Raw genomic sequence first — 23518 nt, 5'->3', positions numbered from 1 at the left:
AAAATCCACTTAATGTTGGGACTATTATAGATAGCATCACATTACTTATCCCTAGATCAGTCTTACAGAGAGCCAGGATATGATTTTGGCTGTTGACAACAAGTTTACCTTCTTTTCTCTAAATAATCTTGCTTTAAATGAGTATTTATTTGGGTCACTTCTTTTAATCTGGGAGTGGAAAATTTGTGACTTCCCACATACAGCTCCCCACATCCCTCAACGTTGGTCATGTAGGATGGGCTGTTGTGAGCTGTAATTCAGTAGCATCTGGAGATTCCCAGATTCTTCATCTCTACATAATGCCCTGTTAAGACTGTCACAGTTTGGTGAACTGTAACTTCTTGTTAACTGTGTATGTTGAGTACTGTAGATTTGGAAAGCAGGGATTTGTCCCATATGAGCTGGTTCTCAATTAGCAATTCAGAGGTGCTTTATAGCCCCCCCTGAATGCTGCATTTGCTCTCCTAACTGTAGAAGGATGGGATTTTTCAGAGGTCTTTGCACCCATCAGCCTGTTCCAGAGTAGGATGATGGTGCAGCTTTCTTCTAGTGCCATCTAGCTTAGTTAACCCAAGTTGCAAATACTGGGTGAAATTGTAGCCTGGTTAAATTCCCTATCTGTCTTCATTGATAGGGAGACAAAAACAGGGCTGGAGAAACCACAACACCTCTCCAGGTCTCCTTGACCTGAGCTTTGATGACATTAAACACAAGATTAATTCAATCACTGAGATCAAAGACAAGTATTCACTAAACATTTGGTTGTCTGAAGGTTGAGGCATTTTCTAATCCCAATAACTAAAGTGGTGGGATTTATTTTAATGAAAAATGTATATCACACACACACGCACATATATATTTGCTTACACTTAAAAAGCAATATTAACTGGGGGGGGATCCATCTTCCTCGTTTTCCCCTCCTTTCTTTGTTGCACATGTGGGGGGGGGGGAGAGGTATTTTTGAGATGAAGCAATAGCCCAAAAGCATGCTATTGATTTTTTTCGTTTTTGCTCCAAATGGGAAATCTCAGGAGAGGGTAAAATGGGAGGAGGTTAAGGGGGGGGGGACGAGACAGAGAGGGTTAGATAACCTCTGCAATTTTATTGGCTGACTTACCTTGAAGCCTGTAAGTTTGAGCATGCCCATTGGATGGGCGTATAAAAGAAGGGGCAGTGAACGCATCGGTCTGTCTTCTCAGTGGAGCAGTTCATTGAAAGTATAGCTGCTACTAGCGGAGCTGAGCCCCACCACCAGCCCTGCCTCTGGAAACGAGATCCAAGCAAGAGACAGCAAAGCAAACTATCTAGCTATCTACGCTCGCTCGCACGCACGGACACGACACGCACAAAGATTTTTTAAAAAAGGGACTCGTTAAACACCAAATAGAACCAGAAAAATCAGCCAAGCCAGAGTCACCATGTCAAGAGCTGAGGATGAAAGCTGCAGCAACCCAGGCTTGCTCCAAATCTCAACGCCAGAAGTTGAAAACAGCCTTGGCAGTTCAAAGGTAAGGGAGAAAAACAAACGCTCTTGGATCTCTCTCTCTCTCTCTCTCTCTCTCTCTCTCTCTCTCTCTCTCTCTCCCGGTCTCAAGCTTTGGGAGAGGAGGCGAAGCGAGGGAGCCGGGTGGTGCGTTCAAGCGGCGTTTGGCGGCGGCGCTGGCCGGCAGCGGCAAGCATCAGAACGGCTCTCCCAAAGAGTGAGGGGGTCCGGGCGCTTAGGTCGCGCTGCGGGGACTGGCTCCCTTTCAGCTTTGCGTGCGTGAGTTCAAGGAAGGACGCCGCTTGTAAAACGCAACAAAAGCTGTTTTAACTCCGTTCGGGCCGGAGGGAGTGAAGAACGAAAGTCTGGCTTTCCTTTTCGAGGATTTGAGCTCTGCTTAAAAAAAAAAAAAAAAATCAAAAAACCAACGACTATGATCCTCCACTTGCCTACCAGATTTTTCTCTCTTCCCTTCTCCTTTCTTCGCGCTCACCCCCTCTTTTTTTTTTGGAAAGGGGAAATCCCCCCCCCTACTTTCAGCACTCTTCCTCCGAAAAATAAAAGCAGGCTTGTGTGTGTTTTGTTTTTGGGTTTTTTTTTTTTTTTTTTTGCACACCTTTTGTCAGTCCGTCTTCTGCTCCCGCTCCCGCCCCCGGTAAAGTCTGTGCGAAATTATTTTGTGCCGAACAGGATCGCCCGCAGAAACGAATCGGCAAAGGGAGCGCCGGCTTCTTCCACCCGCTCCTTGCTTTGATTTTTTTTTTTTAAACAATGGTTATTTTCTTGCTCCTTTGCGGGGCAGAGCGGGCGAGGGAAAGTGTGTGTGTGTGTGTGTGTGTGTGTGTGTGTGTGTGTGAGAGAGAGAGAGAGAGAGAAAACTTTTTTTGAGTACTTCGTTCTGCGATGCAGACAAGTTGACACTAGAGGGACCCCGAGGGTTTGGTCAGAATACACTGTTTTTGAGTTTTTGCGAGAAGATTGTGGCACTTTCCTGCTTTTCTTCTTCTTTTTTTTTTTTTTACAGTAGGAGAGCAGGCGGAGGGAGATGGGCACGCTCCCGGCTTGTGTAGCAAAACTCCATTGTAACAGAGAGGTTGTATGAAAGTTCTTACCCAGAAAGAGGAAATGGGGGTGATTGTAGGAGAAAACAAATCGGTGTAAAAAAGCCCCGATGAATGAGATGCATTGTAGAGGGTCTGATCCTTAAAGGGATATTGGAGACCGGTTTCAGTCCGTGAACTTTAGAAGAGGAAGCGGTGGGCAGAAGTAGTGGACGACTTCTCCTCCGTGCCTTGAGATGCCTTTAAAGCAAAACTTTTTTTAAAAAAAAAACGAGACTCTAGGTAGTCCAGGGATACTTCTGACTGCCGAAAGTATACCCTAAATAGCCGGTAGCTCTTGTGACATGTGCCGCGGTGGGAAGTCTAGAGCAGGAAATCCAAGGTGTGCTTTGTTCCTGCCGCTAGGGGTTGAACTGCGAAAGAACTGTAGGTGAAGTCGGTAAATGTCCGGTGCGCGATTTGGATACCTTGCTTGTTTTGCCTCTCTCTCTATATTGCATTACTTTTCTCTGCTTTCCTTAAGCTGCTTGGAGGAGAAAGCTTCTGAAGATTTCTGCGTTGTTGCAAAGGACACTTAGTTCTTGAGCTCTGCTTGCTATTAAGCGCCTTTTAGAACACTATATCGCGTGTTAGATCAATGAGGAGTGAAAACGGATCAAAACACAACAATAAGCCAAGAACTGAGTGAGAAGAAAGGGCTGGCAGAGGGTTTCCTACTTTAAATGGCCTTATTTGGATAACTCTTATTATACTATTATCGTTCTCCTGTTTTCTCTTCCAGTTGCTTTTCCCTAGAGGAATTGTTTGGAGAAGCTTTAAAAAAAAGTTTTTAGCACTGGGCAGAGCCATAGGGATACAGAACGCAGAAGGAAGCTGTGGTTTTCTACAGCTTTCAGTGTGTCTGAACCAGCTAGTCATATATCAACACAGTTTCTAAGGCTCATTTTTTTTTAAAAAACAAACAAAATAACTAAAAAGAAAAGACTGTTAGGCACAAGAGGTTTACTACCTGGGTAGTAGCATGAAAAGATGCTTGGGACATGAGAATGATGCTTTAAGCCTCCCAGCGGACACTTCTGAGCTATATAGCATGTTACTGTTTATAACGCATACGGTGCTTTGCAAACTGGTTGGTTTCTGTGGAAAACAGGGAAAGTTGCTTGCTTGAGGATGTGTTTCCTCCCCCCTCCCCCCCAAGCTCTGGCAAGAAAAGTTGTAGCGCAGAAAGAGCAGAGAGAGAGAGAGAGAGAGAGAGATGCCATACAAAGGGAAAGCAGTGAAAAGGGACTCCCCTTGCTGTTTGTTGGAGCCTTTATGGAAAGCTGTGCAGCTAAAGCCTTTACTTCTGGCAACCGAGGGGCGCTTTCCCGCTAATTTGCCTTTCAAGAGGGAAACTGTTTACCTGAGCAATCTGTGGACAAGGTCATTCAATACAAGAGTTGTCTTTCTCCTGGAGTAATCTCGATCTGCAGCAACCCAGGGAAATCAGCGAAACCACACGGGTCCTGGGTGGTTTAAAAGGGCTTCCACCCCCCCTGTTTTTCTTTCTGAGCCCATTTGGGAGGGGGTTCGCTGCAGCAAGGGCATTGCCCGCTGCACACTACTCTCCTGTTAAAATTCATAATGGCAGCTTAGACTAGCTCATTTATCCCAGCAAGGTCATTTCAAAGCAAGTGCCTACTTCATTAGCTGTATACAGGGAAGGAGGAGGTCCTGAAATAAGATGCTTTTAAACAAGTAGAGATAGCCAAGGGACTGTTTTGTTAAATGGAGCTGGAAGAATATGCTCCATATTAGCAGGAAATGCAACAAATACAAAATGTGGTTTTGGATGAAGTCTGTGTCCATTTCAGTCACCTTAATTCTCCCTGTAACTGAGTGATGTAATATTGTTGTCCATAGCTTTGAGTTACTTCAGGGCTTTGGAAACAAATGCAGAAGACAGTAAGAGAACAAGCTGTGAATTTGGGGGATTAAAACTGATCGGTTCAGCTGGCTGAAGACATTTAGATTTCCTTTTTTTTGTGTCTTTTGCCAGATGTTTTTCAAAAGCGAAGCAAGTTTGTTTTATTGTTGTTGTTTTTTTAAAAAAAACTGTGAATATAGTCCCACTTCTTTCTTTAAAAGACCTCCTGGAGTGGATCACCAAAGTTCAAGCAGTTTCTTATACTCTGATGGAATGAGTAAACAGGACCAACTCTCCCTTCTGCCCTTCCTTCTATCTTTTCTTTTCCTCACTCTAAAGGCTTAACTGATACCAACGTCCTTTTGGAGTGGTTAAGGGAATTGAGTGAACGTAGACTGTATTTGTTACCAGGACAAAGGGCAAGAGAAAGAATGTCCTTTCATTTAAGTTTCTTGGCTGTCTGGAAAAACCTAGAAAATGAGCGTGAAAGCAAAGCAATGGCATTAAAGAGCAAAGATGGATCTTTTTGCAGTCTTTCTACAGGGTGGGCTGGCTTGCTTCTGTGTGGGCAGGGTAAGAGAGCTAGGCAGATCCTTTCACTTTTACAAAGCCTTTTCAATTATGCACTCCAATTATGAACACATTTATTTATAGCTTGGATCTTGAATTAGTCTTGAAGAACTCAGCCTAAATTCATGGTTGCAGCACCCCACCTGAAAGATAAACCAAATAGATCAGCTCCTGCATCAGATTTCTTCAACCTGGAGCCCCTTGAGATGTTGGGCAGCACGTACCCAAATTCGCTGCTAGCATGGCACCTGCTAGGTGAACAGTGTCTTACAATTTTGGGGCAGGACCTACTTTCATCTCTTTGTAATAGGCTTTAGAGAGCCCTTCAGAGCTCAGCTGAAATAAATCCACCAAACATTTAGCAGAGCTGCTCCTTAATTGAAGAAATGTGAGCTCATTAGTATATGAGTTAGAAATGGCTGTGTTTGATTGGTTTACAGCTACATATATTTGCATGAGGGAAAAAAAGGGTTTTCCCTTTTTGAGAAGATTCAGGCCTGTTTCACAATAGACACTACAGCAGCAATCATAAATCAGCTTCTTCTGATTGGTCTTCTGCTTTTTGAGAGCGTGCTTATACCGCGAATTTTAATCTCGTAAAGTTTCAACGTTCTGGAATGACTGCCTGGACAAGTCCCTGTAATATTTTTTGGGCAATATTTTCAGAAGTGGTTGACCACTGCCTCCTTCCTAGGGCTGAGAGAGGCACTGCCCCAAAATCACCCAGTTGGCTTTGTGCCTAAAGTGGGACTAGAACCATAGTCTTCTGTTTTTTTTTTTTTTTAGACTGGTGCCTTAATCACTAGACCAAACTGGCTCTCGGAACACAGTGGACATAATACTGTGGCTGATGGTTGAATTTTTGGACTTGTGGGGAGGCGAGAAGAGAAGATTGAGGGGGAGGGGAATGAAACAATTTAACTGGAAAGTTGGAACAGGAGTACACCACACTAAAACATGTTGCTGCCTATTCCACGTGTATATGTCTGTGTGAGATGGCAGAAGATAATGTGCTGTGAATTCTTAGCCAATCGTTCTATAAAAAGCTGAGTGGAGGGACATATAACCTTCAGGGAAGAGGTGGTAAACAGTGATTAGGAATACTTCACCCACCCTCTGTTACATAAAACTCATTCTCCCCTTCCATTTTTTTCCCAGTAGGGTTGAGAAATTCTCTTCAGGAGATTACCTTCAGAAATTAGCTGGGCAAACACACATGGAGAAAGTCTTTACCTGATTCAGTAGAGCTGATTCAACTCCTGCTTTTAATTTTTTATGTTTATGGGAATTGTCACAATTTGCACACTTTTTATCAGTCATGACCTAGAACAACTTATATGTGTGCTTGCTTTTCAAATGTGCAAGAATTTAATATCATTGGGAAGATTGGCAATTCTGGTTCTTCTGGAGGTGCCTGAAAGAGTGCATGTCTATGTATATCAACCTTTGGTGGTATTAAAATGTAACTGTCTAAACCCCAACAATTTAAAATGTATGTTACATTTCTATCTTCTCATGGGGCAAATAGATCCTCCCCCATGCTCCTTTTCTATTAATTGAATGGCTTAATCACAATAATATGAAGAGATCATGTGTAGACCAAGTATAGACCACTTGATATTCCAACCCAGTGACTTGCTTAGAAGCGAGAGAAATTCCCAAAGGTTATGCATTTGTTTTTCGAAGCACTGAAGTTGAGGCATCTGCTCAATTTCCTAAAAAACACTCTCTGTCATGCTGATCTTGGATGAACCTGGAAAATAACCTGTCTAGGTTTAGTTCCATCTTACAATAACTCCTTAGTTTTCCAAAGTGTCAGAAGAGCATACGCTGGAAGTAAAATTTGGATTTGGATTTGATTTCCTAAATCAATATCCTGTTGGGACCACGTAACAACTTCCTCAGCAAAATATTTGAAGGATATCACATTAAGAAAACTGTCTTTCACTTCTGTGGTATACTACGAGCTGACTACAAATAGGCCCCATAGCAGCATTGACTGCTAAACCTCCAACTAAGGCTCTCTTATCTCTACTATTGCATTGTCTTACCTTCAGTGGAGTAAAGATGCTAGATTGTTTGTTTGTTTGCAGAAGATTCATCTCGGGGAGGAAAAAAAGGAATTCAGCACTAAGCAATTAAAAAGTTCTCCTTTTTTGGCCTTGTTTCCTATTACATTGACCTCTGATGATAATTGGGAGGGGGATAGACAGAAGGTAAGGAGTAGCATTTTTAAGTGGGAGGAGAGTTCACAGAATAAAAAGTAGTGTGAGGATTGGTTCCAGAGGCATCCATTGGAGACTGGATATATCCACTATGCTTCAGAACTGTTTTGTTATTTTACTAGCAGATGTAAATTGAAATAGGTCTTGCCTTATTATTTCATTTAAGGGGAGGCACATAAATTCTTTCTTTACTTATTTATTACAGTGTTTATAAAGAGGAGCCATATATCAAAACTGTGATAAATTTATGTTATCAAATAGCAGGATTTTTTTTAATCTGTGCTAACTATCGGTCAACCTTTTAAAAAGGAAAAAAAAATGAGAGTAGATTTTCTAACATAGAACTGGAAGAATATCTAATCCCCATTGCTGAGAATAGTGTCCTAAAACTGTCTAATGGTCTGATCCAAAGTTTGGGTAGGCAATTACAGCATAAGAGTGGGTTGGGATTAGCTATGGCTGTACTTTCTGGCTGCCTTTGTTAAAAATACCATAGGTTTCCTCTTCAAAGAAAAGAAGGAGCTCAAGAAAAATAGAATTGGTTGTGAGGACTGTGGTAGCAATATTGAAGAGCTTTAATTTGGAGTCACCTCTTTCCTCACTGATCCGCTTTCATTTCACAAGTCAGAAGAAGGTCCGTGGGATTATCTTTCCAGAGCAGTGCCAACATTCTGCTATAATAGGGCATCTATCTGTACATTGTTGGCAGAGGAACATGTGCCACATCACCTCTTGTTTGAATAACCCTTATAGGCAGGTGAGAAGAGTGTTTGGACACAAGAGATAGATTTCCCAGATTTGAGTCCTCCTGGAAAAATGAAGTGTGTGTGTATAGACAGACACACATAGATTTTGCCAAGTATCAAAATTAAGCAATCTTTTATGAGAAATGAACAGGGACAGGGTCGATGACAAAGTGGTTAAACTAACTTTTGAGTCTTGCCCAGGAGGCAAAAGTTAATAAGGGCTGGGCTTCCTGGTTGACCATAAACTTTACTCAGCACATTTAGTTGCATATTTAGCAGTCTAAATTATTTATATGCCTATGTGGTCAAATGCAAGTGCATAGGTAGCTGAGCAGTCATGTTTGTGACGTTTTCACAGCATTTGATAACACAGCATTTGATGCTAAGGAGCATCACTGATTACTACTAGATTACTGGATTCTTTGGACATGCCTGGTAGACTTGGGAGCCTGTTTGCCGCATGAATCAGAAAACACAAGACAATCCTTGGAAGCTATGTATCTAATTAGCATTTCCTCTAATAGCAGCAGCCTTTACCTGCACATACAGGATTAGTTCTTGAAAAGCAGGTGAAGATGGATGTATTTATGGTACCATTGAATTTTGCTCTATGGGGCAAATTTGGAAAAGGTGGCTTAATCAGAGAGATGTTGCAAAGGGAGAGAAGGAAATCTGCCTTGCCTCCCCCCCCTTCTTTCTTCTTTCTTTCACTTGGTTTATAGCTCAAACATCCTCCATTTAGCAATGCAATAAGCTTAGAAAAACAACACAGTTGGATTGTGACTTTCCTGTCGTATATTTGGTTCTAAGCCAATGAAAGAAAATAAATTGAATCTATACTAATCAATATTCTCATTCTCTCTCCCCCTCCCTTTCTCTGTCTCTCTCTCTCTCTCACACACACACACACACACACACAAACACACACACACACACACACACACACACACACACACACACACACAGATCCTAGAAAGGTAAAATTAATATTATAATATGGGAAAGCAACACCAAAATGCTGAACATGTCTTTATCATTTCTCTCCAGCTTGCTGTTTAGACCAGTTTACTATTCAATTGTTCACCTGGCCAAAACTCTCTAATAATGCAAGGGTTAATGATTTTTTTAAATTGTGAACTAATCTAATTGAACTTTTAACTACAAAAACATGCCAGAAGATTGTCACTTGAGTTGATGGTAAATAGGATTGGCTCCATCCCCTTCCCTTTTTTGTTTCATTTTAGAATATAAACCTGGATATTAGGGAAAAAACATTAATTGGAATATTCTGTAATAATGCTTGGTTTGAATTCAAATTAGACAATTTGTTTTAAGTAAGAAACCAAAGTATATTATCACAATTGCTGCACTTTCTCTGCCTGGTATAGCAAGTGCTCTCCCCACACTATTATTTCTGAATATAGTGGGACACTATATGTTAAGTCATTGCTTTAAGAAGTCAGGTTGTTTCTCCCACTTGAGAATACTCCCACTTGAGTATTTCTCAACTTTTACGATATGTGTGAACTTCAACTCCCAGAATTCCTCAGCCATTATGCTTGCTGGGGAATTCTGGGTGTTGAAGTTCACACATCTTACAGTTGTCAAGGCTCAGGAAGCTAGAGACTTAACATACCATAAATTACTGGAAAGCTAGTAATCCAGGATAGGTAGAATGGATTAACAGATAGAAATCTGGCCTTACACTCTGTTGAGGGTCACATTAGAAAACTTGAGACTAAGCCAGGAATAGATTGGACTAGATCCTGTGGGATTTCATCCAACTCAATGAAAGGTCGTCCCATCTGCTTGATGTGGTTCTAATGTAGTAGTTAGAATGCTGGTATGTTTTCTTTTAAAACAATAATGCTAGTCTGATTTAAAGCTGTCCAGAAAAGCTTTAGATGCAGGGCCACAGCACTTCAGCAATTAGCAGATTCACCAATTCTAATTTTTTATAGTGATGCAACATTCTTGTAAAATGCAGAGGAAACCTTCCTTATTCTTTCACACGTGGCAGGTCTTTTCTAAAATTACATTTGCCAGCTTAATTTATAAGTTTCAACAAAATGTGGTGCTTTGAATGATTGTAGTTAGGTTTTGAAAGTAAAAATTAATCACCACAGAATTGCTGATACTTTTCATCAGGGGCAGAGAAACTTCTTTTCACACAGACTCCAACTCATGACTTTACCTGGGCTCAAGGAGGAACCACAGGCCTATCATTTTTCTTTCTTCATCACCTCATGTTCCATAGAAATACAGGCAGCTGTTTCCATCTTTGCTGACCTACATCTGGATTTGGACCTCTAAAACAGAAAAATAATGAAACCGGCTTAGTATTTTGATTTCTATTAATTGAAGCAGCTGCAGGGAGAAGCTGTGTTTTACCTGCTTTTTTTTTAGTGTGTGTTATGGTATTCAGAACATACATTGCAAAGAAAATGTTTCTTTATGCTTATAAAGATTAATTTTTATGCCTATTGTCCAAGCCCCGTGTACGGGTGATACATGTCTGGCTTGCTTTGACAGGTCTGCCTTTTCATTTTTCATTAGGACGATTGACAATGACTGTGGAGGTACTCTAAACCAAGGGTCTCCAACCTTGGCAACTTTAAGATTTGTGGACTTCAGCAAAGCTGGCTGAGGAACTCTGGGAGTTGAAGTCCACAAGTCTTAAAGTTGCCAAGGTTGGAGACCCCTGCTCTAAACTCTGGTAGTTTAGAGGTCACTTATATGAACAGTTTTTAACATGATGGATTTTTCTCTTTCACGTACAGAAGATGTGCATCTCCCGGCGGATATTGCTGCTTATGCTCACCTTCCTGGCATATACGATTGATTCGGTCTCTGCATACAGTCCTGCCGAAACTCTTTGTGGTGGAGAGCTGGTGGACACACTACAGTTTGTCTGTGGGGAGAGAGGCTTTTATTTCAGTAAGTATAGGGGTGGGGGAAAGTGAAACGAGCTCAGCTTGGAAAAGTGCCAATATATCCATCTATAACTATACACGGTGTTTTGGAAAGTTATATATGAAGCATTATCTTAGGCCTCACTTTAGCTGTATATACTACGCTAGCTTTTGTGTATTTATTTATTTATTTATTTATTTATTTATTTATTTATTTATTTATTTATTTATTGGTTCAATTTATATGCTGATTTATATGTCGCCCTTTTCTGGAGACTCAGGGACAATGCGTTAAACAATAGCCTTCATACTTTTGTATATACCTGCTTAGTAGGGCTTTCGGGGCCCCCCCAAGCAGACTTTTTTATACAAAGTCATCTTATTGCATCCACAAACCGGGTCCTCATTTTACCTACCTCAAAAAGATGGAAGACTGAGTCAACCTTGAGCCTGGTGAGATTTGAACTTGCAGTAATTGCAGGCAGCTGGTGTTACATAACAGCGCTTTAGTCAGCTGCGCCACCAAGCCTCTTGGTATTGCTGGTGGGTGGCTGGGGCTGAACTAAAAATCCATGTAATTTGGCAGATGTGATGAATCCAGTTCTTATGTATCTCAGCCAGAATGTCCAGTGATAAGAAAAGTAACATGTTGGATGTACTACTGTGGTCTAATACTTCTTCTGTATCTGAATAATATCAGATTGCTTGGTTGAAAATCTTGTTTTCTACATGATTTGCATGATCATACAATCACAAAATGCAAAGAGTTCTTTATTCCTCTTATAGAATTTGAACTGCTTGTGGTCAGAATTAAATGAGCACGCTTTAGGACTGCAAAGTCCTAAATCTACTTTAAATCAAAGTCCTTTATCTACTTATTGGCCAACCCAACACCTTTAACTTCATTCAGACATGCTCCAAGGTAGTCGTGAATAAGATTGCACTGAAAGTCCCTCTCAGACCCTCCCAATATGAGTGTTCACAACACTATAACTAAATAATACCCATTAATAAGTAAGAAACCATCCATAGTGGTATTATCAGGAGAAGTAATACTATGAAACATAAAATCCTCATTAATTATTAGGCCTAATCTAATTTCATTTGTATCTAGAATAGTGCTTTGGGGAATGGGAACTAACTAGGATTTGAAAGTTTTGCTTTCAGTAGATCTAGATCAGAGGTCTTCAAACCTGGCTGCTTTAAGACTTGTGGACTTCAACTCCCAGAATTAGCTGGCTGGAGAATTCTGGGAGTTGAAGTCCACAAGTCTTAAAGCGGCCAAGTTTGAAGACCTCTGATCTAGATGTTCACATAAGTAAAATTCTGCCCACTGTGCCCCAAAGGCTTCAATGTAGAGGGAAAAAATGACAGTATTAAGTTTTCCTTGTTATGAAAGAAAAATTCTTGCAAAATTTTAAATCTTTAAGAGAAAATTCATTACTTGGATTGTGCAAATCCCTAAAAATCTTTTCAATTTGATCTATTTTACTAGTGTAGTATTCTGGTGGATTGTTGTATGGGTTCAATCCATAGACAATGGTTACAGTGTATGGGGACATTGTAATTTAATTGTTAGCATAAATTGCTGAAATACTTTTTAAAATGCCAATCATCTTGCTTTTCATTCACTCACTCATTCATTCATTCATTCATTCATTCATTCATTCATTCATTCATTTTATATGGCTACCGATCTCACAAAATGTCCCTGATATACTTTAAAATATGCCTATGTTTTAATTTTTCATCAAGAAAATACATGCTAATTTGCAGGGCAGAATTTTAAACTTTTTGCCAAGAATTTATTTATGCCTGTATTATGTCACCCTTCTTCAACCAGACATTCCTTCCAGGCGTGTTGGGATTACATCACCCAGAATCAGAGGTGGGTTTCAGCAGGTTCTGACCAGTTCTTGAGAACCGGTAGTGGAAATTTTGAGTAGTTCAGGGAACCGGTAAATACCACCTCTGACTGGCCCTGCCCCCATCTATTCTCTGCCTCCCGAATCCCAGCTGATCAAGAGGAAATGCGGATTTTGCAGTAACCTTCCCCTGGATTGGGGAGGGAATGGAGATTTTACAGTATCCTTCCCCTGCCACACTCACCAAGCCATGCCACTCCCACCAAGCCACACCCACAGAACCAGTAGTAAAAATTTTGAAACCCACCACTGCCCAGAATTCTCAGCCAGTGTGAACATGGCTCACATTGGCTGGGAGTCCTAGGAAATATAATCTCCAAAATCTGGACAGAATCAAATTGGGGACGATTATTCTGCAAATCATCTGTCACATTGTGTCTGGCAACTAGAGATGTCCTGCTCTCTGCTTCCCATATTGTAGGTGGTCTGAATCCTCTTCTGAAAACACTTTTAAAGGGAAGTTGCTTCTTAGTCTCTTTAATCTACAGCTCTGTCCAAAACCACCAAAGGTCAAGACCCCAGCTGGGGCAATTCATCATCACCCTATTGAAGTCAGACCCGTAAGCTTTAGTTCTCTTTTTAGATTCTCAGATGGGGGTGGGGAAGGCTGGCAGTAGTTCTGAAGAAGGGATGTTGAGCTAAAAATACTCCTGCTTAGGAAGTAGTTAATCAGCAACATGCCCAATAAATGTGTTTTCTAAGCATTCCTGGCAGAAGAGGAAGAAGAAGAGGAAGGTGGCATTAAGGGAGATCTAATAATAGTAATTGGTGTTCTTATACTCAGTATCAGCAAAGGACACAAGAGGGGGGTGTTTAAAGGTAGGCACGTGACCTAGTGGCCAATATTTGGGAGGTCTGGTTCCAGCTCTTGGGAGATTTTTGAATCAGAGCAAAAAGCCAGTCTGACATAGGTAAATGAAGCTTGAATCTCTGTGTGAATCAGGAAGAGATGGGAGGGGGGGGGGGGCGGGAGAGATCTGAGCGAGAGTCCAGGCATCTGACTTCTGTAAACAAGGGCTCCTGTTTCTTCCTTTCTAACAGCTGATAAGAATTTAGCTCTTTCCAGCCACTTACGCTGACAAAGCACATTCTCTCCTTTCTTTCTCTCTCTCTTTTCTCTGCATCCCTCAGAATAATACTAGGAAAAATAAGGGGGTGGGTGGTGGTGGAAGGGAAGCTATTTGGGGGGAGGGGTTTGGAACAATGGATGCTGCTGCCCAGCCACTCGACAAAGGCCCTCTTGTTGGTGCCCACATTCCTTTGTCAGGAGAAGAGAGGATTGTTTACACCCAAAGTGTTCTTACGCTTGATTTGGTGCTTGATTGATCCGATGGAAGGGGTACTCAGGAGAGTGTGTACGAAAGGAGGCACAAGCGATGGAATATTTTTGTGTTATTCAGAAGAATGGCACACGAGGTCCTGAATACAGCACATGAATATTCCCTCTTATCCCCTCATACATATTCTCCGGGATGCACAAGTGCATCTGAACTTTGACCTCAGACTTAGCCACCAATATTTAGCCTCCTTGCAATTTCTGTTTAGGAAAAGAGAGAAAGAATGAAAAGCTAAATTGGGAAGGGGAACTAAGACAGAAAAAGGAAGGACCTAAACTGAGGAGAGGAACTCTTTATGTGTCAAGTGTCAAGTCACAGCAGCCACGTGTCTTGTCCTTTTTGCTGGAGCTTGTCTTTGTTGATGAACATGATCCTTGGCCCCTCACCTGAAATGATGCTCAGAGGATAACAGAGCACTAGGGTGTTTATTTATTAGACACTGATACATAAACATGAGACTTATTCTCAGCTCTGATTTTCAGCAGTATCTAGTTGGGGGGCTATTTGTGAGGAGATCCATGATGTCTCTTCAAAAAAGTTGTCATTGTGCAATAGGAACTAGCAAAAAGCAATGCTTGTGCAACTCCCAAAAACAGCAATGTATTTAATTAGTAGTCTAGTGCAGGGGTCTCCAACCTTGGCAACTTTAAGACGTGTGGAATTCCCAGAATTCCTCTTTGCTGGCTGAGGAATTCTGGGAATTGAAGTCCATGCATCTTAAAGTTGCCAAGGTTGGAAACCCCTGGTCTAGTGCATATCAGGAGAGAACCAGAAGATCCTGGTTAAGATGTTATGATGGTTACTCTCTTCTTTGTTTTGGTTACTATCTCCAATATAGTGATGACATTAATGGACCAGTGTATAAATACATATATTATACTTCTACTAAAAATATTAAATAATGGTGATCTGTGTAAAATTTCCTTGTCAGTTTACCTTTTCTTAGCAACAAGATCTCACAGTTTGCCTATGAAGGCATCTCCCAGAATTCTGGAACGAACAGCTCTCAGCTGAGCATTTGTTCCTCTTTTTAAATAGAATTGCATTTTCTTTCAAGGGGAGTAGCATATAATTTAGAACATAGGGTTTTTGTTTTTTTTTAACTTTTTAGAAAAAGATCACACATCAGATTGCCAGCTGTATTGAAGTGGATAGTGAAAGCTGTCCAGTTGCTAACAAAATAGTGTATACTTGGGAAGTAACTTGGCAAGAGAAAATCACAGATGAGTAAAGGAGTTTATTTTCATCATCAAAAGATAGCGCTCTCGCTAACAGAAAGCAGATTGGCATTTCATACATTTTTCTCCTGGATTATGTATCCCAAGCCTTGTTTTGATTACTCACATTTAAATAAACTTGCTTTTAAATTACTGAGTTCAGTGAAGCTTAGTTGATCTTAAATTTATTAAAACCCCATTCTCAAAACTACAGTTCTCAGTTAAGACCTTTCTGGATTGCCATATTTAAAGTAACTTCCATGAAACTTTTTTGTTCTGACCTTGTAACACATACAGTAGTGGCTTGAAAATTGACCAAATTTTCAACCAAAACACGGGTCAGAGAACAAAAATTGGGATAAAAAAATGACAGTAACTTTGCATCTTCATAGATGGAGGAGCTGTGTTGTATTTGTCTGAAGGAACAGTTTAGAATACAATCTCTCCAGCACCTATCACCCAGATTAACAGGAAGAGCATCAGATAAACAATCAGGGAAGAAACAATACTCTAATCTAGAATGATCAAGAAGGGGGAGGGCATTATATATACAGTCAGCAATCCCACTTTCTTTTGTACTGATCATCTTACTTAGCATGGTAATGAAATGTCTGTAAGAAAACTAAATTCAACCTGAACTATGCATATTATCATAGATAAAATATTTAAGATAGAGCTAAATATCTCCTTTCAAATAATTTGATAAGAGATACATTAGCATGAAACGAATGGAGTTGCCATTAGCATGGAATTATTTGGGTTTTTAAAAATCTAAATTAGGCTTGTACTAACAAGTGAAATAGAATTTATTCTATACCAGCTCCAACTGAGTTCATTCTATTCTTCCCCAACCTGGCATCTTAAGTTATGGGTTGGAAATAATTTACATCATTAGCTGACTGGGATAGATGAAAATAATAGCGCAATGGGCACCGGTTGTAATTGAAGAATTGCAAATGTCCTTAAATTTAAGGACATTTGGACCACTTGGTTTGCTAAGTTGCAAATTGTGTAAACCAACAATTGCTTCATTTTTGCACTCCGGCTACTTTACCATCAAATGTGGAATTTGCCAAGCTGATTTTAAAACATATTGATCCATCGTCTATCTTAAATACTTAAATATGTGGCATCACTCATTTTTAATTGACCTTTTGTGTCAACAGGTAGGCCTGTGGGTAGAAACAGAGGAAGACTAAATCGTGGCATTGTGGAGGAGTGTTGCTTCCGGAGTTGTGACCTGAATCTTTTGGAAACTTACTGTGCAAAATCTGTCAAATCGGAGCGGGACCTCTCTTCGTCTCTTGTGGTTTTACCAGCAATAAACAAGGTTGGTGAAGATCCTATCTGAGTAATCAGATACATTTTTGAAAGGAAAACAAAAATCCCATGGGACCACAGAACCCTTATCTTCAGTATTTGCTGCTTTTGCAGGTACAGCAAAATGATATTATCTGTATACAGATAACATCTTCTCCCTAAGCAACTATTTCTTAAAAGAGAGTCCAGAGATGGGGGTTGCTAGGGAGGAATGACAATGAATGGTAAAGGACAATATGTCCACTGCTTGTCAAAAAAAAAAAAAAGGAAGTTGTTGTGAAGTCTGTTCAAGTACCTGTTTGCTTGGCAGAATATTGCAGGATATTGAGTACCACAATCAAAGTAAATTGGGCTTGTTGATAATAAAAACCTACGCATACTTATTTAAAAGGAGCCTCATCCAATGAGGTGTGAATAAGCACACCAGCAGAGTTGCCTTGCCAGGATAACATCAGACAGGTTACGGGAGACTTTGTTAAACAATCTTGTAAATGTGACCTACAACAAACCAAGTGCCAGCTAATCAGCCGTACTGTCTTCCAAGATGCCTGGTTCCATCTCTCTTCTGCACAGGATTGACTTTATGTACCTCGCACAATAGTGTTCCATGAGTACTGAGCATGCTCAGTTCTCAGTAGGCTGTTTTGGTGAAGCTGTTACGTTTCAGGGATGTCTATAGAGGAGAATCAGAAAAGTCAAGTTGGAGACTGAGGCAAACCTTTTGCTGACACGGACTCCAACATATTGCACATCTGGTGAATATATGTGGCCTTTGATCATACAATCACAGCTACCATCTTGACCTTTTGACCTCCTCCTGGAGATGCTCCTTTTACTTTTAACTTTTCCCCTGCTAACGTCTGTTTTTATGACGAAATTTGGGTCCTTCCTGTTTTGACAAGCTAGCTCCTATTTGCAATCTCCATTCTGCTTTTGCTGAACAAAACTCCCTACATGGAGAATGAGTGTATACCAGTATATATATTAGTATATACCAGCCTGCCTCAAGCTGGTGCTCTTCAGATAGTCTGAATATGCCCAGAAAGTATGAGACTGAGGAAAACTAATGAATGAGATTTTCAATATAGCTAATCCTCACTTACTTAATGTCCCTTTTAGTGACCGTTCAAAGGTATGATGGTGTAAAAAAAAAGATTTGTGATCGATCTTTATATTTATGACCATTGCAGAGTCCCATAGTCACATGATCACTATTCAGGGGCTTTGCAACCAGTAGAAATGCATGACTGCCATAGCATCCTGCAATCACATGATCACCATTTGTGTGCTTTGCAGCTAACTTGTGGCAAGCAGAAGTAACAGAGAAGGGAGAAGTAAAATCACAAGTCACAACTGAAGGGGGAGTAAGCCTGTCGCAATCACATGATTTTCCATTTAGCAGCTGCATTGCTTAACAACAGAGTTGCCCGTTTCCAATTGTGGTCACTAAGCAAGAACTACCGTATAATCTTGTATGCTGCCCGACTTTCAGCAACTATAGCCTATGTAGTTAATTTGACTCAAAGATGTGATACAATGAATGTGAATAAATTCCCCAATTTTATTGGATGCTCTTGGATACCTGTGGCATAAAACTTTCCCAGTGTTTTCAGGAGACAAAGGCACAAAGGAAGAGAGATTTGAAGGGAAGTAATTCCAAGTGTCAATTTTGCCCCAGATGAATGCATTCTCTGCTATTTCAGTTCTGTCCACTGAACTATGTGATATCATTTAGCCCGGTGACAGTCAGTATCCTTTAAGTTCGTCATGGCAAGCAATAAATTGATCTTCCTTTGCTCTTCTCTCCCCATTTCTCTCAGGATATCTTCCAAAAGCCTTCCCATGTCAAGTACTCAAAATACGACATTTGGCAGAAGAAGAGCTCACAGCGCCTTCAGCGGGGGGTTCCCAATGTCCTTCGTGCCCGCAGGTATCGATGGCAGACTGAAGGGCTGCAGGAGTCTGAAGAATCCAAGAACCATCGCCCTTTGGTTGTCCTGCCGACACAGACACCTCTGCCTGTGCATACCACCTCAGAAACAACAGGCAGCCAGAAGTGAACTGTGCTGAACTATTTGCAAAAGTGACTATTATTATTTTTTCCCAGTCTCATGGGAGGTGTTTTCAAGGTCTGGCCCCAGCCTTTTCTCTCTTGCAGACCAAGGTGGAGGGGAGAGAACAAATGTCCTTTCAAACCAAGGAATAACAGAAAAAGGGGCACGGGAACACCAAAAGAATGGGATTATGACATCAGTGGTGGCAGCAACATTTTTGTGGCATTGTCTTTATAATTTTTTTTTTAATCTATTGGTTGGCTTTGTACTTTCCTACCCAGTATTTTCAGCTTCAACTTAACAGGGACAGCTAAGGCACTTGAACTATATAATAACAGACTTGCCTTTCAGTCCATATACTAACCAATGAAGACAGAGCAAGAGAAGATCATGGTAATAAAAGAAGGCCAAATTCTATATTTCAACTGACAGTAAAAAGCAAAAGAAGGGAAACAAAATCTGAGGTTTTAAAGGTTGGCCTAGCCTTTACCCCATTTTATTGTTTTATAAGTCACAATTGATATATTTGAGGGGGGAATTTTTTGTTTGCACATTTTAAAAGCTAGAAAAGAAATGATGAGGCCCACTACCTTTTTTTTTTTAAAAAATTACACAGTTCAAAATGTACTTGCACCTTTTAAAAAAAAATCACAGATGAAGTGGAAGAGTTTGGGTGAACGTAAGTTCACTTTAATGGCGGAGGCGTCAGCATTGCACATTTGCCACAGATTTAGTTGAATTATATGAAATATATATTATATATAACTTTTTTTTTTTTTTGGCAGAAAAGCACTATTTTTAATGGGACCATTTTGTGTGTGTCTAGTAACTGAAGAGGGATTGTAATGTTTAAATGTTGTTAATGGTGCTATTGTAAGTTGGAAGGGGAAAAACAAACCCAGAAATTACAAGAGGGCAGGGTGGGAAGGACAAGATCTCGAAATATACTGAACTTGAAATTTTTTAGCTTTTCGTTTTAGGAAAGTGTGATAAGTGTGTTCTTTTTTTTTTTTTCTCTTCTGAACTATAGCTTGGTCATGACCATAAGAGCTAATTGCCACTCACATGTATCCATACAGTAGCACACACAGGCAGAATCACAGATACATCTATATTCATTTTTTTAGGTGAATATATATATATATTTAAAAATACTTTATTCAGTCTCTGATATCCAAATCCTCTTACAGCATGCCTTCTGCAAAGGGCTTTGCATGTATTGGAGAAGTAATCCATCATGGACCTACTCACTGTATTAAGTGTTCACCTTAGCTTCTGCAGAACAAGAGCTACTTTCCTCTTGGGCAGTTTGGTCATTTTCTGTTCTGTCTCCCACAGCCACCATCACATCTGGTCAACCCATATCTAGTCATACCTTTCAGGGTTTCCAAGAGGATAACGTCTTGCCCAGATTTGCCTTCTTAGGATAGGTAGTTCAATTAATAAACCATCCTCCTTGGTTGCTTTTTCTCCTTTTCCAAAGAGTTAAGTTCTTAGAGAGATCCCTTGTGCATCTCTTTTGTATTAAACAGAACCACTTAGAACCACACTATGTTCTTCCAATCATAGGGACGGAAAGAGGGAACCCAAAGGTCCTGCAAGGAAGGAGAAAGAGGAGGTACATAGTTGCATTTGTAGAAACAGTGGCCTTTTGGCTCTAAAATGCAAGGGAGGCATAACAATTCTGTCTCTTCATTCTTGAGATGTGAAAGAATAACCTCCAGCTTAATGAATTAGAGGAAATTAACAATGCAGTTGCTTGAAGCTCATTCTTTGATTTGAGCAATGTGCCACAGATGGCTTTATAAAAATATCAGAACTAACCCTTTTACTCTTAGATTCATGAAGGGAGAGCCCAGTAATCCTATGGTGTACACACAGTTGCTTAAAGAAAAAGGGACATCTAACTCATTCTGTACTGGCTTTGCTTTATATATATATTTATATATATACATATGCGCATTTAAAGAACCTAAAGATTATACTTGAATTGTATTCCTTTCTTTTTTAAACATAGGGTTTGTGGGTTTTTTACACATGTTATCAGTTTTGAAATTTTTTTATCTTGCAATCTTGAGCCATGAGGCCTTTGGGATATTAGTTTGGCATGGTCCTGTAAAAAAAAAAATCATCAGTAGCTCCCTTAAGTACAAAACAGAAAATAATTACTTTAATGCAAAAGTAAGTGGAAGGAGGGAGCAAAAGAATTTAAACTCTTTAAAAAGTTTTGTTTGTGAATGAGGATTTAAAAAAAAAAAAAACTAAAACAAAACTAGCCCCCTTTTAGGCGTAAAATGTTCACACAGCTGTACAAATGTTTTTTCATTTTGTATTCTCCCACCTCTATATTTAATATATCAGAAGAATGGAACAGGGAGAATTGCTTTCATTTCAAGGGGTAACAGTGATGAAAGAGAAAAGGGAATTTCTGTATAATCTGGGCTCTGTTTTTTGATAATTCTTAAGAGAGTTATCCTTATATTGCAAAGCAGTGGCGTGCTGGCTTTGAGTTTATAGTGTATTAGGGAATAGAGTGCTCCTAAAACCAAACGTACCACTGAGAGTGTGTCAATTGGGGAAAATCTTCAAAGTTAGCAGGAGGACTCTGTATGCATACAGTTTTGGCACTTCCACCTCTTGGAAGCTAGTTCAGTGCCCCTTTAGCAGTTCTAGAAGATGGTTCTTCAAGACAGTTTCTTTCCATCACTTTGTGTACTTAGGTACCTTAGTGTTGGATGCTGAGTTTTTAATGATGCTTTGCCAATATCTCCCCTCCTAAAGGCAAGTCAGATTTATTCCTAGTGACTAAATCTGAGCAAGGAGACTTGAACAGAAGAAAAAGCTGAGTGTTGGACGGCATCTCGCTTGCTGAACTTCCAGGTACAGGCACTCTTTAAAGCTTTGTTCCTATGCTTTTGCATTGGAACAAGCCCTGTTGAACAGACTAACTGTACAAACAAGTTGGACTGCCTGTTTTTAAGCAAAAAAAAAAGTAAATAAATATTGCTATCAGAGTAAGATGTGTTCTCTCCACAAGATATGCAACTACGCCAAAGGGAACATTCAAATCACCAATGTGCCTTGGAAATACTGAGTTGAAAGTTGTTCAAGCTGGCTGAAGAGATTGTAAAATCTGTACTAAGGAATGCAATGTTTGAATGGTAGGATGAGGATGTCTTCTAGCTTTCTGTGGTAGGGATCAAAATACAAGGAGGCTGGGGTTGTAATTGACATATTTACATGGACATTCTAGAGAAAAGGAGCCCAGCTCAGTCTGTTGGGAGTTATCTGTAAGGACATCTTTATCACATAACAACATAACTGATTCTAGGGGCAATTATAGTTTACATTTAAAAAAAATGTTGGTTGGTTATTTTCTTCTTGCATGATGGGGAAAATCCACTTAAAAATGAAACATTACTGGAACACATAACTGGCCTGTTTTCTTCAACCCCCTGGTGCAAAGCCAGTGCACTTGAGGGAAAGACCACAGTTTCCCAAACTGGTCCCACTGTTCTACTTCATCCATTTCATTTGCAAAGGCTCAGTCTTTTGGTGATGGACCTTGCTGCCTCTGCACTAAATGAAGGGAAGAATTATACTTGTTTTGTTTTTTTTTTAGGTTTTTTTTTGTCTCATTGTATGTATTATTGTCTGCTTAAGTTTTATATTGTGGGGAGGGTGTGGGGAAGGGCGGGGGGAGATGGGGATTGATGTATCTTGAAATACTTCACTTGTGTGCACTCAATTTGCCCGGATTCTGCACCTATTGTACTTTTCATTCATACAGTATCAATAAAGCAATCAGTTATAATGTCTTTGTGAATGACTTTCTCTAAATATTGAACTACTGTTATGCTTAATCTGCAATTAATCATCACTATCTGCAAAAGTATCTTTGAAGGAACCTATGATTGGTTTAACTCTCCTTTGACTTTTCAACAGATTTTGATCTGCATATATCAGTAGGTTAAACTTCCTCTGTGTGATAAACTAACCAGGACTCTGTTGACCTGCTAATGCATAATGCAGTTTGTTTCCTTTTGAGATTTTGTGTCCTGTGATTCCAAATGTTAGCATTGGAATCACTTTAGGTGCTTTAGAATAACGTGTAAACTTTAGAACAATGTATGAATCTGGCTACTTTGGTTAGCTTTTTACAGCAAACCATGGTTAGGCAAACAGCTATCCATCCAGCTGATTTATCCATAATTTTTATTTATTCCACAAAACATGATTAGCCGAATTATTATTTAGTGTATTGTGAGCCCATTTAAAATTGGAAAATCTTGGTTGGTATCATAAAAATATTTGATTACTTCCCATAATATGAGATACCCTCTGACCATGTGCAAACTGCATGAAAATCATAGCAGAGTCTAAATCTCAGTAATAGTTCTCTGGGTCAGTTACATAGGTCTTTAAGGCTCTAGTCCTGAACAAGTATAATGTAAATTTCAAGTGAGGTCCCAAGTAGACTGAATAAAACAAAAAACTACATTTACTTTGCACTAGATGATGCTCGAAGGAAATATTTCAACATTTTCATGGCATCAACTGTTTTTACCATCAACTCCCAAGAATAAACACCAATAAAAGAATCCTTCAATGCATGAAAATCCAGATCAATTGACTCCATTCCCCACTCCATTGCCTGGAGAGCAATTGTGAGGCTTCATATGAGATGACAAGTAGGCCTGAATAAAATCTATTCCCACAGTGAAGTGAGTTCGGTTCCAGATAGACTGCAAAATAGCACGAC

At 39.9% G+C, this 23518-nt stretch overlaps 1 protein-coding gene across 1 annotated transcript; it reads left to right on the top strand.

The window, feature by feature from the left end:
* Positions 1-1195: 1195 nt before the first annotated feature.
* Positions 1196-22568, top strand: IGF2 (insulin like growth factor 2). The gene is made up of 4 exons (XM_070933289.1): positions 1196-1508; positions 10772-10928; positions 16549-16712; positions 18523-22568. The coding sequence occupies exons 1-4, from the start codon at positions 1419-1421 to the stop codon at positions 18760-18762; spliced, it is 651 nt and encodes a 216-aa protein (XP_070789390.1). The 5' UTR covers positions 1196-1418; the 3' UTR covers positions 18763-22568.
* The last annotated feature ends 950 nt before the right edge of the window (positions 22569-23518 follow it).

Source organism: Pituophis catenifer, unplaced genomic scaffold, assembly GCF_029215685.1.
Source record: "Pituophis catenifer annectens isolate HBS135680 unplaced genomic scaffold, rPitCat1.0.hap2 SCAF_1, whole genome shotgun sequence".
Classification (NCBI taxonomy): Eukaryota; Metazoa; Chordata; class Lepidosauria; order Squamata; family Colubridae; genus Pituophis; species Pituophis catenifer.
The sequence above is the reverse complement of the archived record's forward strand: the minus strand, read 5'-3'. Positions and strand labels throughout refer to the sequence as shown.

What these genes read in the sequence shown, in the direction of transcription:
- IGF2 (XM_070933289.1), top strand. Translation starts at nt 1,419, where the DNA reads ATGTCAAGAGCTGAGGATGAAAGCTGCAGCAACCCAGGCTTGCTCCAA. An exon ending in GGAGAGAGGCTTTTATTTCA is followed by an intron (nt 10,929 to 16,548) that starts GTAAGTATAGGG and finishes TTGTGTCAACAG; the next exon opens with GTAGGCCTGTGGGTAGAAAC. An exon ending in TTTTACCAGCAATAAACAAG is followed by an intron (nt 16,713 to 18,522) that starts GTTGGTGAAGAT and finishes CATTTCTCTCAG; the next exon opens with GATATCTTCCAAAAGCCTTC.